The following is a 17,208-nucleotide window of genomic DNA, read 5'->3' as shown; positions in this document are numbered from 1 at the left end:
CATCCAAGAAGCAAGAACCGTGAGAGAATAAAGCACGCAAACGCATAAACCACCGAAGACTGCGCTATACTCCTTTGCAGTCCCCGAGAGACAAACTACAGGTAGCAAAACTTAAGTCACAAGCGTGGTTTGCTTGCGACTTCCGGTGGATGCCGCGGCCAATTACCGTGCACCGGTGGCAAGAAAATTGTATAGAAACGAAATTCTCCGAGATATTTCGTAGCATTCGGCGCCACTTTATCCCTCGCTAAGAGGTTTATAAAAGCTTTCGTGCTAGTTACATCTCGCGCAAGTTTAGTACTCGCGACCTTTAACTCTTTCACTATGGATACATCCTCATAGATCGTTTCTTTGAAACGCGAAAACAACAACTAGGATTCTTGCACGCCTATGGAACAATTTGGAGATGCTAGAATACATAGAACGCGCATAATACGCACAATTACCTATATAAAACATACGAAATATTTCACCCTTCGCGATTGTCGCGAATTATCGACTAAAGAGCAAACCGATCGGTCGATATCGTGTACCTCGAATGACTTAACGCTCAAGGTGGAGGTTTAATAGATCGAGTGTTAGAGTAATCCAGCACTGTATCTGGACTTGTATAACGTAAAGTATGACGTTATGCACGGCGGTGGTAAGATCTTGCTGGGCGTGAAGTATTTCACTTGTACGATGTCTGATGATAAACTGTCCTCTTACGTTGCTGATTCTCTCAACCAGCCGTTGGATTTCGTCTGACCCTGTTCCGGCTGGTCCTTTCCCGGGGATCTTTTCCTGACCTCGGAGTCATTAGGTTTACGGCCTGGGCAAGACATGTATTTCGGAATTCCCTAAAGAAGGGAATGGACCTATCCGTGCCACAAACGGCCACTCAAAATTCCGAACAGCGATATTAAATAAACAGAAGAAATCTCTATTAATTCCGTTAATTATATTTATAAAGATACAAATTTCCATATGCATTCATAGATGAAAAATTCAACATTTTAAAAACGACAGTTCGTTGTACGGACAATATACCATGTATTATTACGCCATGTAATGTATATTAATGTATCAATTTAATGTAATAAAGATAACAATGTTCGTTATACGCCAAGAATTAATTGTCACTATATACCTTCAAAACGTTTAATTCTAAAACACGTTTTTAGAACGGCGTTCGTCTGAAATACGCGTATAGAAAATCAAAAACTCGAAGATAGAAACCACGTAAATATGATAAACTAATGGCTTAGAGCTAACTATCGCTAACGCTTCAACAGAGTCGAAAACGAAGATCTCGCGTTTCTCTAGCAGCTTGATTCCCTTCGCGAATAAATTCGACTTTATGAGCACCTTGGTACGCGTAACGGAGCGACCTATAAAGGGCGTATTCACGTTTTCAAAGAGCGTGTGTGTTCGTCATAAATACCCAGCAGAACCGGTATTCGAATTACGCGGATGCGAGGATGCGGCCGCGATGCTTCGAAATTTATGAAAAGCGTATTGAGTTTTTAAAGGGTTCTTAATGACCCTTTTACCCCTGTAAAACTGTCGGACTATCCTCTATCACCGTTCTAATTTTTCCTCTTCTTTTCTTTTTCTTTTTTTCCTTACTTTGACTCTCTTTTTTTTTTTTTGTCTCTTGTCTTCGTTAGAATACGCTTTGTTCTTATCTGGAGTAAAGCAGATGAAACAACGAAGCGTCTGGATGCTGACTCTCGGAATTTTACGTCAAGCAGAGATTAGCGACTAATCAATGAGAAAAGAGAAAAGGCCGTTTTCTAGACTCGAGATGGTCGTGAAAAATGGTCGGACATTTGGAGGGCTGGAAGAGATTTGTCAAAGATCGTTGTTTGAATATACGAATAATTTAATCTACACCTCATTTAATATTTTTGGTGGCTGTTAAACGTGGCGATTTATTGCTAAGTGAACGATACCTTCGGAAGTTAAAATAACGCAATTAAAATTCTAATTTTCACTTCAATAAAATTTTATCTCGCACCATAATGATTTTTAATCCTCTCAAGATATATATATATAAAACTATCGTTTCAAAAATGTTCATCCGGCATGGAAAAATAAGAATCTGAACTAAAATCAAATTCCACCGCAGAAACACAGTTCTCCTTTGTCCAACGATAATCCACGATAAAATCCACGTGCACAATGAAATATTACACAACTAGATAAAACGATCGATCTTTGAATTTTATTTTGATCACCTAACGTTTAACTGTTACTATTTAATTAAAGGAATAAATCCGTGAAGATAAAACATAACGTTTAACTGGATTAGTCAATTACAAAGATACATAAATCCATAAAAACTACCTCGCTTCTCTGATTCGTGACTACGTGAAACAAGAATAAATAGGAAACTACAGGGTCCTCGAACCGCGCGATGATAACCTAACGCATAGTACAGCCATTCAGATTTCAAATAGCAGACAACCGAGAGGGGTTGTAAAGGAAAAGGGGCTTGGAACACGAAACACACTCGGTCGAGTAGCTTCCAGGACAAAGGAGATAATCGAGTGATCTCGAGTGGGTCCGTGACTATACAGGGAGAGACAGAAGCGCGGAAAACATGCGAGAAATGTATGCGTTGTAACGAGAACTTGCGTGACAAAGTCGAACACCGGGGGTTGCTGCGCAGGGTGGAAATATCCACGGACAGGAACGTTTCAATCTCTCCAACGTTGTTCGGCCGTGAAAGTTCAAGGTTCGCGGCTGAATAAACGTGCAAATAACAGTAATTATGGAAATCGTGCCCGGGGAAGATTACACGATGGAATTATCTTCTTCTTTCATCTGGATGGAACGCGCTATCAATTTTAGTAGTCGCAGAGATGTTGAACTTTCGATGGATATTTTGAGTGTCGAGGAAATTATACAACGAAGGAAAACATGGAACGTTTCGTCATTTCAGGACAAAGGAAGCTTCAAATCTCTTCGATCCATCAAACAGTGAATAATACATATAGAAGGAAATTATTGAACAATTGTAAATGGAATAAATTGTTTTTTCGAATTACGTGAAACATACTCGAATGATAGATACCTAATTCTATGATTCCAAAAAAAAAAAAAGAAAAAATACAAATATTTTGTCATAAACCACCAAACGCAAAACATTGTTATACAACATCCTATGCAAAGCAGAGTTGCAAGTATAAATAAGCTGGAAAAATTGCAGGATGGTAACGAAGTAAAGTTGCAATTGCCTCGATCAAATATGCATCATTCGATATCTATTATTATTATTATTACGTTCTCGTGACGGTGGCGTTGTTCGTGTCATAAAGTATGAACGAAGGGAACAAGAGACATTACTACTGCGACCAGAAAGGGGGTGGCTGGGGTAAGTAGTAATTTATGAGGAACAATAGGTCGTGAAAAAGAGCGGGTGCAACCGGTATGCTCGTTTACCTTCGCGCCACTAGGTCACACGGTATTCTCTCTCCTCGTGACGATCGATACGAGGAATTCTTTTCCATTACGCCACAGGATAATCGATTTTCTCTCCGATACGGTGAAAAGCTTCTGATATATACGTGTGTGTGTGACTATAAACCGCATCCCACCAAGAAACAGAGAGAAAGCAGAAAGCAAAGAGAAGATGAAGAGAGAGAGAGAGAGAGAGAGGTTGTGGTTCGCGACAAGGCTGCGGCTCGATTATTGAAATTACAAAACGGGAGTAGCACGATCCGCAATAACGTGGCTTTAATGAACGTCGTTTCGTAGCATGCTCGGTGAAGGCAGACTTCTGCCGCCCGTCTTTCGTATAATGGAACACCTGTTCACGTGGATCGTGCATGATTCCAATCGTCTATCTTTAACCTACAATTCCCATAAGCACCTACTGTAAAATAAGGAAATTGATAGTTTATAGGCCCTAATTTACGCTAGTTCCTGCTTTGATATATATTTCTGTGCGTTTGTAATCGATCGATAGGGTGCTTCATTTTGTTTATTCTCGGTGGTATAATTTTGAAGATACTGTACACATTATTTTGCAAGATATTCATGGCATAGTGTGTTAGGGTATGTTAAAATTATGTCAGCAGTTAAGTGGAAGATATTTACCGAAAATTAATAAATATTTGCCATACGTGAAATATTTTATTTTCAGTTGAATATTCAACTTGTCGTTCATCGTCATACGCAATGGGAAAATATGAACATTTAATATAATTGGAAATATCTTGTATGATTTTGTTTAAACGATAAACCTTCTAGTTGTATAAGTATTTTCCTAAATTGCGAAGAAATGTCCACACAGGATATTTCAAATTCCTGAGAAATGCTGAATCACGCAGTCCATTACGAACCTCGACTACAGATATCGAATGGCGAGAACTTAATTAGAAACTATCGTATGTACACAGTGTGTCGCTCTCAGTAAATATTAATTTTATATTAATAATTCCTAATTCTTGATTTACAATTCCCGTGTCAATCCTGATATCCTGAAAAAAATCCTAAAAAAAAAAAAAAAGTTGAAATACTGAAATTTTAATACAAGTACCTACCATTTTCTTTTCCACTCAACATTTTTCCAAAACGCTTGCTTCTCCATACAGAACGTGTTAATGTCGCGATAATGATAAGAGGATCTTGAAATTTTCACTCGACTTTTAATCTCCACTTTCAGTCGAGTGTTCAACTTCCGAGCTTTTGTTTCCAGCGCCAAGAAAATGTAAGTGCCGCAAAAAGAGGCGAATAAAAATTGAATTGCGATTCCGCCCGGATGTTCGATTCTACTTCCATTTTCAACCGAGTCCGACAAGTTGCGAGTGCAAGAACAAAAGTGAAGTAAGTTTCCGCTTGAGTACGTCGGAATATCGAGGCAATCGTTATCGAATCAAGCCTGATCGATTGGCTTCGGTCACGGTAAATAAATGATAATCGTAATTCGCATCGAGAAGTTCCTTCGAAGCAGCAGGGGGGACGGAGAGCAAAGTTACCATTTCTGATATGCGATCGATTCTGCTGCGCATCATGTAGTAGCCAACGATAAAATTGAAGGGCTCGCGATAAAAACAACTCTTGTTCATATTTGTCTCTTTCTACACGATATTCGTCTTTAATATCTCTGTTCGATAAATCTTAATTTTCTTTAGTGAAATATTCATCGTTTAAATATTCATTGCGCGATTGCTGTGAGTGTATCTGTAATTATATCATAGAAGAACTATGTTTGATTGAATCATCAAGTTGCGGAACCTTGACGAAGGTTGCAGAAACTTGCAGAAATCTTTTATGAATATATTATGCGCTGTACGAAGCATTTTGAAATTTCATTACCACCGTAATGAAACTCGACTATCGTAGTTACATATTAATAAAATTTGGAACAAATCTCAAGATATAAGATAGAAACGCAAATATATTTCGCAAAAATCAAAAAGTGTTCAAACAAGCAATTATCAATTATGATCATATTCGACATTCATCGTATTCATGTTGTATGCTAATTTTTTACTAAATATAGGTGTGCAATAAATATCTTGTCATTCCTATATACATTTTTAAATTGATTTCAAAAAATTTGACCAATGTAATCATGACAATGGTGTCTTACTACAATCCTAATGAAATTTGTAAATGTCTTATATGTAACACATATAAAATGGACATAAGTGTTTTCTATGACAAGTGCTCGAATAAGTTCGCGAGTATATTTCTAATAGTCTGGTAATCGATGACCGTGTGAAAAAAAGAACGTGATTCGTATGTTCACCCCTTTCGAAACGAAACTGCAAACAAACGATCGTGCGGAGAAATTACGATCGTGGATTGATCGTGTAAAAACGTCGACGAAAACGAGGGTTAATTTATACAAATTGGCTGAGCAAAAAAAGGACGGGGGAAAAATCGCTCGAATAAACTTGCTAGTGAATCGACAAACACGATGAAATACAGACTTCTTCTAATTAGAGACCAGGGTCGTTCCAACCAGTTACGCTTTAGCCAGTGTATTGTCTGAATAAACAGAAACGAAATTTGTATCAGCATAATTAGCTGGATCATAGATATCTGTATCTATCTGTGTGTTGGTACAATCGTTAAAGAATTGTTGCGATTCAGCCAAACAACTAATTTGGCAAAGAGTGCTCCGCTGTGTAAGTAGTGGATGGGTCTAGTTTTACGTATTCTCTTTTCAAGAATTTTTATATTTATTCGCCATTGCAATTTAGTTTTAACTTTACATCCAATTACGTGAAAATATAATCCCTCAAAATTTTAATGAAAATAATTAAAATCGTTTGTAACATAATACAAGTGACAATACATCTTCTGTAAGATATAGGTCTAGGTATTTTAGTAGTAGTATAATATATGGAAGCTCGAATTAAAAAAAAAAATCATTAGTTAATATAATCAGCTATGCATAAGAAATAAATATTCTAAAAGATAGTTCATTGCACGACCTGCCAAGTATGATAATAGATACCTTCAAAACATTTAGAAACATATATAAAAACGAAATTCGTATCTCTCAAAATTACCCTAAATCCAGAAGCAATCAACCTTAATTACCCTAAATTATTAGACAATTAATTTTATCTTCCAATAAATACCTAATGCTCACGATAAACTTAACCATTCAAAAGCCATATCGATCGACTCCATAAATTGCAGACTAAATTGCAAGAGAAGCTTGATACAGTTTTCAAAAGTTAGGATAAGTAAATTTACAGAAATAAATCAGTTGTTTTGTAAAGAAATCCCATACCAATTACGTTCTTAGATAAAGTAATTGTGAAATTCATAAGAAATAAGTCGCAAGTTGATCGATGTGACTTCTGAGAGGTTCGAACAATCAAAAAATACCTAACTCTAATAATCGACTGCTTTATATAGCATTCTGCGGCATTCCCACGAACGGAAATGCAGTATTTGCCCGCCTAACGTGGAAAACGCGAGTTGCTCGCGAGGTAACGAGGGGGAAGCAACGGGGGAAAAAAACGCAATTATCGTGAAAGCGAGGCGTTATTGGTAAGTGGTTCAACAGTTTCTCACGGAGGGCAGGCGATGCGTGACGCGTGTTCGCGCGCGCGTTGCTCGCGAGTCGAAAAATGGCGATGCGGATTATAAAGAAGAAAAGATAAGAGGGTCAAGTGTCGGTGGGTGGTGCATACAGCCAGCACCGGGTACAGAGAGTTATAACGTTATAGCAATGGGAAAAATTGGGGCAGAGCCACGCCGTTGAAAACGCCGCTTCAGAAATTTAAAGTGCGCGCGATATTAAGCTCGCGCGCGCAATGAAACGAACCTTTTTCGCATCCAAGGCTCAACAACAATAACGCTAACTGGCCCAGTCCCGCGGAAAGATAAATGCACACGTGCAGTCTCTGTTCCTGACCTTGTTTTCCAATTCCTTCGAGTTGCGGATATTAAACGATGGCCGCGCAACACGAAACGATCCTGCGAATGTGTCCATGTGTCTTGGAGTGTTTACACTTTGAAACCAAGGCCACAAGCGTGAGCTTGAAACGCAGCGTAATATGATACGAGCAAATAACAAAAAAAAAGTTCTGTTATTTGTTGACGTTCGAAGTACCTCGCCGAACGCGCAGTTTAATCCCATTATATTATTTCTTCCAATGATCAACAGAAATGGCGCATTTATGCTTCTATCGTGTGGAAATATTGAAAGAAAGAAGTTTCAATTGAATATATAGGATTCGTTGTTTGAACGCGTAGAAAATCAAATATGGCGTTCTAAGTTCATCCCTAACGTGGACTTCGTTGATAAAGATACATTCTGCATGGAATGTTCCGTAGCACGTAGGCGGTACTCAAATGTGAAAAATAGTTGACCTTATACGGTATAAATAATTCTATAGTTGCAATACGAACTTCCTGCTACATTGATAGCGTCAATTTGCTATAGAAGAGCGATATGATACAACGTAAAAAAAGTAAACTTCTCCAGACATTGATTTGCAATAGAAAATTGAAAATAGAAAATTATTGGTTAGTCGATTATTTAGCGCTGGAAATGTTTTCTATCTTTTACGATTTAATTAATTGGCTTTGGACTTCATGATCTAGAAATATGTTAAAGCAATCCTACATTGAATTATGACATTTTCAATAAACGGTATAATTCTATTATCGAATAATTATAACATTATTATTCTCATAAGTAGCACGCTTCCACTGTTAATTTATACAAACATCTGACAATTGACGATTTGTAAAACGTGTCACTCGCCTAGAGAGCTAGCGATACAATCGTTCGTACGTAAAATAAAAAAGACGTAGCAAGGGCTAAGTTACACGGTGTTTCTTTCTTTGTCTTTGTTACTCGACTCACTGCATTGCAGTCGAAAGCACACTTCGGGTTAGTACTCTAAAAGATTTACATGTACTCAATGGCATATGGTGCACGCACCATGGAAACACTATGCGTAATGAAAGATGTACGTACTCGTGCACACGTGTATATTATACATGCATAATTATTTGCGATCATGATGTTTATCAAACCGAGATCGGGCATATAGAAAGCGACCACGCCACGGTCCAGGAAAAAAAAATAAACAATTGGACCTATAACTCGCATTAGACCACTGATCCAGTTACGTGAAAGTAAAAGTGGCTGCATTGCGTGCTCTCTAGCCACCTAATGAACTGCGGTTATAAATGTGTATTTTATGGACGCTGTTAAAGAAGGTTGCCGCCAATTATATTTCGTTATGAATATGTGAGGACCACGCACGAAAAAAATACCAAAGTATTTTACTCATTTCCTGGCCTTTATGTCACTTGATAATAAAAGAGAAGTATTTCGATATGAAACGAAATGAAATGAAAGATATAAATCTTTGAAAATAGGTGATAAATTCACAAAATTTTGTAAGAAACGAATAATACTATTACAATTCTTATGTTAGTTTAGCTATATCAATATTAATCCGCACAAGCAATGTTATTAATATTTCTGAAATATTCAAAAAACTGAAAAAAACACTTATTCAATCCCAGAATCGAATGAAAAGGTGAAATTGATTGACGACATATTGAATTTTAAAATTACTCCTCCCTAAAAGACGGCCATATTTTACACCTATGGTCTTTATATACATATAAACAAAAAATAACAGACAATTTACTGTTCGTTGAATCCTCGATACCTTGTTATAAATTTTCTCGGTTTAAGAATCGAAAGATTGTATTCACATTCGGTGGATAATGAGTTGAAAAATAAAACATAAAACATACCTGAACCACGAGATGGAAACAAAAATAACGTATTATTTCATTCAGCGACAACTTTACGATATGTTCGACCTTCGACAGCCGCTTTACATGAATCGTATCCTTGGCGACACTAACTAACAAATTCGATCGAACTTTTCAAACTGTCCCGTTACATCTTATGACTAACTTCGCGAAAAACATAACCACTTCGCTCGAGAATCGCGAGTTCGATCTTCGTCCTATCGATAAACGAACGACAGCCAACCGACGCGTTCCAATAAGAATCGTTTTACCGCGTCTTCGGTTCCACTAATAAAACAAAGCATATCGCGTAAACAACACGCAACACGGATTCAAACAACAGAGAATCGATCGATTTACGATTATGCTTTTCCGTTTCGAATCATTACACGGAAACAAGAACCAGCACTGGGTGCTTTTCAACCCAGCGCGCCTTTTCCATTGAGTGGTTAAAAAATGAACTTAAGCTATTACTGAATAAAATTATTTTTATATCGAATATTATACTTTTCACAAGTATAAACATCACTTTCTATGTTCTTCGTAATAGACTGTGGATGTTTATACAATTTTATATTTCTATGAACATAACTAAAAGAATAGGATGTAAATAAAACTTTGTTTCGTCTACTGACAATGTCATATGCATTCTGTAAATTTTTGCACCCGTATATTCCCCGAAAACGCATAAAGATCCGATGGCCAGTTACAAATAAGAAACACAGGAATACGCCCCTGATCGATTTCATTATTTATTTACCAGAACTGCTATATGGTCCACTATGCAGTGTATTAATGCGCTTGTCGGATCTCCAAAACGCGACGTGACATGTCAGCTAGCCGGTGGCGGTCGTTGCGCGACAAAGGCAACCAAGAAACGTCGTACAATCGTAAATAACTATGATTGAACTTACCTCTTCGGCGAACTCAAAATCTCCGTCGAATTTCCGTTTGCACCTCGCCTCGCTGACTAGAACCAGTAGCACCGTGGCCACGAACATCCAGGAAAATCGCATGGCTCTTGATCCCGCGGGAGAGCACCGTCCACCGTGAACCAACGAAACGAGGAGACGCCGCGCAAATTCCCGCAAAACACGTGCACCGTCACACGATTCGACAACTAAGAACAATAGAATCTGTCCGCGAAACGATGACAGGAAAACGACGTTGAAAAGGCGCGCACGTAAACTCCAACACGTTCTGTGTTATCCGTGTATCCCGCTAAGCGGAAGCGTACAGTTCGACGGTCGAACGAGTTGTGACTGCGCGAGCTGAGTCGAGGCGACGCCGCACTACCACAGACGCGTGCCCGCCTATTGGTCGGATTCCGGCGAATGTCGGAGAGGGACGGTGGGGGCTGCGGGCGGTTACCTATATAAGCGAGACTACCCCTCTCACTCTGTTGCTTTCCCACGAGCTACGGTACAGCTACGTCTACCTCGACGAGTCTCCGGTAGCAAGATTCGCGCGAGCGCGTGGTACACTGCGCCAGTCAATACCTCCACTTGCTCTCTCGGTTCACCTAGCCGGTATCGCCAGTGAGTTGACAAGAGAAAAAAAGGGCGCGGGGAATTCGGCAGGAGGGCACCAAGAAGGAATCCAGTCCCCATCCAGCATCGGATACTCGTCCAAACTGACCTGGCAAGATTCTTCTTTCTTTTTTTTTCTTTGTACCGTTTTCTTTCTTTTTTTTTTTTTTTTTCTTTCCTCTTATGTACTTTCTTCACGAACCCGCATCAGATTAGAGACTCGGTGATGAGTGATTCTAAACCAGAAACTCCTTAACTCGACACCTCGTTGCTCGAAGTTTCATTACGTTCGATGACGTATCGTGTTTTGATAGGAGTTGAACCGATATTCGCTAAAAACCTTAGGGGTTTTGTTGTATTATTTGGAAATGGAGATGTAATAGAGCGAGAAAAGAATATGTACGTATTAACTGAAAATGATCTGAAGATGGAAACACCTTTTTCATTTTCAAAATTGCGAAATTAAAAATTCCATAATAAATGATCCGGCTATAAATGAATCTAGTTACTTCCATTACTTTCTGGATTAATGCTTGAAATTAGATGTTATAAACAATTTGTGAGAGGAATTGGATTTGACGGTGATTGACATCGATTATTACATCTGTCGTTCGAACTGATGCAAAAAATGGCGGGAAGGAATCGGAAGGGTGGGGATGAAAAGTTGAAATGGACAACCTATCGGAGAACAACAGTTAAATTATTTGTCAATTGAATGAAATCGCGCGACGAATTTCTGAAACGACTTAAAATCGACATCGTGAAATTAAATTGTTATAGTTATTGAGCTTTTAAAGGAAAGTTAATATTATCGCGACGAGCTCAACGAGATCCTCGAGTAATAGTAGAATGGTGTGTATCTACGTTATGGTGGCTGTACTTTCTGGAGTTACGTTCAAGATTTTAGTAACGCGGGATACAAGTGGCAGGTACTTTCTACTATTTCGTTAAGTTTCATCCTTTCTTTGAAGGTACTTAAAGACATAAAAGCAGGCCTGTATTTCGAGTGAAAAGTTGTCGTGGCAATTTGTCTCACTATTTTCTTACCGTGCAACCTCGACTATATCGTAACCCCCGCCCACTTCCCTGGCTGCTGAGCTATTTTCCTCGGGTGGAAGTGCACGGACACTTCCCGTGAGAGTAGAAACCAGAAAGACAACGTCGCGCAGACATCTCCTCTATAAAATAGATCGCATCACCGGGAAATACAAAGGGGGAGATATTACTAAACCAACTCGAAGGGGTCGTTACTTTATACATATTTGTTAAATATTGCCTTTCTTTGCGGCTGTCTTGCTACGTTGACCGCTATTTGCTACAGCGGAATCTCGGGATTACGATATTACTTGATTAATCTTTCTTTTTTATATTTATTTAACTTTGTCCTCATGATGAAGAAATAAGGTTTGGTTTACAGTAACCGTAGTACAATATATGTTCGCTTATTTACCCATCTCATCTTTCATATTCTTTACACTTACACCAACACTTACGAATAAACTGAATAGAAATTGAAGTTATAATAAAGAACTATAATATTGTACAATTCTGTAACTATTCATTTTTCTCTGTGAAATGTTAATGAAATTTTTTATCTTTCTTTTTATCTTTGGAAAAGTTTAAAGAGATTTAGATATTATCATTATAGCAAAAATGTTTGTGAAATTCTATATGTATTATTGATAGATGAGATAACTTAGTTTAAAATTACTTTTAATATTTGAGATGGTTCGATTTCTCATTTCGATGTTAGATCTCGCTTCTCTTAGGAATTTATTGTACCAAAGGGCCAATTCGTCTCCCCGGTTCGGAGATGTGTGTCCTGCAGGACGATGTATATTCCTCGCGGCTCATATGTTTAGTATACTACGAAACAGACTCAAATGTCTCCTCAGAGACTACTTCATCGCGGAATGTAGTAGCTAAACACGCATCTTCGACACGATCACACAGTATAAGTAAGGTTCTCTTTATAATTAACACAGCATTTGTGCTCTTATTAGATATATCAGTAATTTAATTCCAACTCAGCTGATTAGTCATCGATTTTTTAAATCTATTAATCTAAGTATAGATTTCAAGGTAATTATGTAAATTTTCACAATATAGTCTCTTCATTCATTTCTTTTCTTTTTAATATTTTCGGAAGTAGGAAATAGGTATACAGGGTCTAAGATCTTTCATAGAAAATATGAAATTTAAATCGCAAACTAATTTATTGTATCACATTAGATCTGTAATATAACAAATTGTAAATGAAAAATAAGTTTATTCGTTTAGAATACCTTATTCCTGAATATCTACGGAAAGCTGTGTCACAACCTTTAACAAGAGTATATTTAATTCCTACTACCCATTACATCTGTGTGTACATACAGTACAGTAACAAGAATATTTCAACACGCGGTCAAAAAATACTTAAGGAACTTTGTACACATATTTTCCAATTTGATAATTACAAACGTATTAAAATAAATAATAAGATACATGTACGATTGACTGCGCGTATAAGTTACTTGTTTCGGTACTGCAAGCACATGCAATAGCATTTAAATACTATCTATAACTATCGAATGTATTTAAACTTATGGTGTGGGAACAATACGCGGTATTCCATTATGTGCCATAAAAACAAGCAAGTGTATGTAAGCATCAACAGATGTATTGATGTGAGGATACCCCTTTACTCTCACTTAAGATGCACGTAATGCCATTTATCGACTGAAATCAAATAGCAAAATATTTTAATAGCAATCATTTAATGTCAACGTATACAATGCATATAACAATCAACAACACATATAGAGAATAAGTAAATAACACAACTTTTTTAGAATTAATATCTTAAATATGTTTATAATTTATGTTGTAGTAGTTCAATGAAGTAAGATTTATTAACTGTAAGTAAATCAAAGCTGCGTGTTATTTGAAGTTAATTAAATAATTGACACAAACAAACAAATATTTGTAACTTACCAATAGGATCTACTGCTTGAGCCTCCGATGTTCCTGGAGCCTTCACCACTATTTCTTCAGCAGCCTCTGGAGTTATTTTGAAGGGACTGCCTATCACGGTTGTATTAGTGCTGTGCAAATTGTTTTTATTTGTGTAATTTAGTGTCTGAAATGAACATTTTTGTTCGAATAAAATATTTGGGGAATTTACAAACCATGCAATTCCTCCTGCAGGAGCTTCTCGTTTAACAAGATTCTGCCACTGTTGATTTACTTCCTCTATTACATGCAAAGCAAATTCTCTTGGTTTTGCCTCCCCATTAAATGCAAATTGATTCTCTGGTTTACCATCTGGTATCTTATAAATCTTGAACCATTCAACTGTAGCTTTCATTAAACCAGGATAATGCTTTTCAATGTCAGATACATCTGTAAAAAATATCATAAATTAGTAAATAAATCAGAGTATGATTAATCTAATCATCAGCTATAGAATATTAATCTTACCATTCATTTGATCTGCTAAGGGGTCATTGACATCGATAACAATAATCTTCCAATCAGTTTCACCTAAAATTAGCAAAAATAAGATAACATATCTGAAAAAATAGTTCTTAATTACTTATTCAATATTACACACCTTCATCAATGAGTGCAACACAACCCAAAATTTTTACCTTCAAAATCTCTCCTCTTTTGGCAATCTAATGACAAGAAGCATTTTATTAAGTGCAAAGTAAAATTTCTCATTAATTGATTTTTGAGAAAAATTCCTTACCCTATATCCTATTTCAAGGACATCAATGGGATCATTATCTCCTTTACACCCAGTGGCATCATCTGAGACTTCAGGATTTTCCCATGTCTGTTTAAAAAGCAATATTTCTTGACTACTTTATATTGCAAAATGTCTTACAAATTTATTTATCAAAATACTTAAATAAAAAAGAAAAAGTTAATAAAGAGTATATATAAAACTAAATAGAGAAAAATTGAGCATTGTACAATAACCACTACAGATAATATGGTCTTGAACCCAGACTAAGAGTTTACATAAGCTATGATAAGACATTGTTCACACACTTGAGTAAATGTGCATAGATAGAAAAATGTATATATGTCTATACCACGCAATCATCATTCATTTTACTTCAGATTAGAGCCAATAAAATTGATGATATCATTTTATAACCATTAGAGAATGTCACAGAAGGGGAAATGCATCATCTTTATCATATTGTAATTACAAATCTCTTTGTACTCTAATTCCTCATATTGATAACATAATGCCTTGATAATAGTTTCATCAGAGGATTGAACTACCTGTGGTAAAGCCCCATAGTTCCATATGTATCCATGATGAGGAAAACAGTTGGCAACGTATCTCAATTTGCCCTTTTTAACATCTTGCTTGATAGGATTTAATGTTTCCTTAAGATTGATCTCCATCTTTGCATTTGTCCATCTTGGTATCTCAACAACCATATTCAATATTTTATTAGCTTCATCAGCATAAAGTGGAATATCATGCATGGGTGAAATTGGACCAGTATCATTTCCTATAATACATATAGCACATAATTCGTATATAGAAATATATTTCTTCATCTGATTTTCTTTTTACAAGAAGAGCAAGTATTCAAAAAAAGTACTGTAAAAAAAATTAAAGTTCAAACAAAGATCTGATATATATAAATAAAATGCGCTAAGGAGTATTGAGGGAATTTAAACTGATATTAAAAGATGATAGACTTGACTTTCCAATTTTAACAGAGAAATTACGTCATACGTAATATCGTAATAAATAAAGGTCATAGACAAGCGTGAAATTTTTGCGCAACACGTATTAAAAAAATGAAGACGAACGCGCAGACCTCAAACTTGAGGTACCTTCAAACGGATCACCTTCAATAATTAAAATATCAAATAGAATTGAAATAACACTAGTAAAAATAGGAATGAACTATAAACATATGCGACAAATAGGAAACCGAACATTTTTTTTTTTCGTTGAAAGCATTCGATCCTTTCACCAAAGCTAGATATAACGTTCATATTACGCGGAACTCGTTCCTATAGAAATAACGAAACTCCTACTCTAAGAATATAAATACGTTCAGAAAAACATTGGATTTTTCATACATTAAGATGCAAAAAATGCGTACGAAAAACTAACATGTTATGTATACACGTTCGAAGAAACATGTTTCATACTCAGTGTGTTAAAATATGTAATTTCAATATTCAAGTTGAAAATGATACAAAATATAAGAGTCATGTTATGAAGAACACGAGGTCATACGATGATATGTTCAAAAATTATAGTGAAGTATCCGATGACGACATATTAACGGTCGTTGAGAAAGTCGAAAGACCACGGTTTAATTTTAAGGTTATGTTATTCCATACTTACTGAAATATATTCTGTAATCAATGGTGTTCGGTGGACCCTTTTCGATCGTCGTGTATGACATTTTTCTCGCGTATTTTTCAAACAGAGAATACGGTCGTGACTTACTAACAGTACCGGTCGCTGCTAATCTGAACAGAGTAGCAAGTTTATTTAAACTGCGGCAACGTAACACGTGCGACGTTATCAACGACATCCTGACATCTAACGTCTATATTACGTAGCAGGATTTCCTTTGTGATAAAGCTCTGCTAATCTATTATCACGACAATATCATTTTTACCTCGAAGACAGTGAAATGGTAGAGATTAATTTCAAGAGAAGTTTTACAATATCTTACAATGGTATTTTTTATTTATATAGCACTCTAAATTGATATTAATATCGACTACAATGAATGTGGAATTGCAATCTGTAATCTTTTAAACAATGAATCAGATATAATGATAATCGATGGTGAATAGTATCAATGAATTCTTCGTGGTCATAGTCCATAGATAATCTCTAATCCATTAAACGTAAAATACTTATTGTTATAAATATCTGTACAAACGCACCTAGTCCAATGATATTTTAATTATCTCATTCCTTAATTATCTATTCAAATGTAGTTTTAATTCCTATTACTACCACCAGTGTTAGAATCTTATTCTACGCTAAGTCGGTAACATTGAAAATAACAAGAAGGAAGGTCGATATGATCGTAATATAGAAAAATGTATTACCGCAGCCTCTTCTGTACATTTTTGTATCTATGAACATATGTATACATATGCATATTGTCTCGAACATCACATATGTATATATATATATTGTTTACATTCTCTATTATTGCGAAAGCTACTCAGTGATTTATCAACTATGACAGTGTTTTCCTATGAACATTGAAAGATGATACAAAAGTAATGTACGTCACGTACACATGTATCCACATGCAACAACATACGAACAGATTTAATAGTATAAACTTCTTTATTTATCATCATAGTTCATATCATCACGTGATTGCATGAGTACACAGGACGTTTCCAGCGAATAAAAAATAGTTTTGGAAGACGTGAGACTTTTCTTGTATTTTATGCA

The 17,208-nt window shown here is 36.3% G+C and overlaps 2 protein-coding genes across 2 annotated transcripts in view; both read right to left on the bottom strand.

Moving 5' to 3' along the window:
• Cow (Proteoglycan Cow) overlaps positions 1-10,536 on the bottom strand; it is a 227,279-nt gene extending 216,743 nt beyond the window's left edge. Inside the window, exon 1 of the mRNA XM_072009235.1 lies at positions 10,146-10,536. Coding sequence (XP_071865336.1) covers positions 10,146-10,247 — 102 coding nt within the window. The 5' untranslated portion in view covers positions 10,248-10,536. The remainder of the gene's footprint in view (positions 1-10,145) is intronic.
• A 2,508-nt stretch (positions 10,537-13,044) lies between these two features.
• Nurf-38 (Inorganic pyrophosphatase Nurf-38) lies at positions 13,045-16,398 on the bottom strand. Its single transcript, XM_072009253.1, has 8 exons — positions 16,129-16,398; positions 15,039-15,274; positions 14,494-14,580; positions 14,356-14,419; positions 14,223-14,285; positions 13,931-14,144; positions 13,737-13,846; positions 13,045-13,481 (listed from the first exon to the last, which is right to left on the bottom strand). The coding sequence occupies exons 1-8, from the start codon at positions 16,319-16,321 to the stop codon at positions 13,450-13,452; spliced, it is 999 nt and encodes a 332-aa protein (XP_071865354.1). The 5' UTR covers positions 16,322-16,398; the 3' UTR covers positions 13,045-13,449.
• Between the last annotated feature and the right edge of the window lie 810 nt (positions 16,399-17,208).

Source organism: Bombus fervidus, chromosome 8 (genome assembly GCF_041682495.2).
Source record: "Bombus fervidus isolate BK054 chromosome 8, iyBomFerv1, whole genome shotgun sequence".
NCBI classification, from domain to species: Eukaryota; Metazoa; Arthropoda; class Insecta; order Hymenoptera; family Apidae; genus Bombus; species Bombus fervidus.
Note: the sequence above shows the minus strand (reverse complement) of the source record. Positions and strands in the feature narration are given on the sequence as shown.

What these genes read in the sequence shown, in the direction of transcription:
- Nurf-38 (XM_072009253.1), bottom strand. Translation starts at nt 16,321, where the DNA reads ATGTCGTTGATAACGTCGCACGTGTTACGTTGCCGCAGTTTAAATAAA. An exon ending in TGATTACAGAATATATTTCA is followed by an intron (nt 15,275 to 16,128) that starts GTAAGTATGGAA and finishes TATGTATTATAG; the next exon opens with GAAATGATACTGGTCCAATT. An exon ending in TCAAGCAGTAGATCCTATTG is followed by an intron (nt 13,482 to 13,736) that starts GTAAGTTACAAA and finishes ATTTGATTTCAG; the next exon opens with TCGATAAATGGCATTACGTG.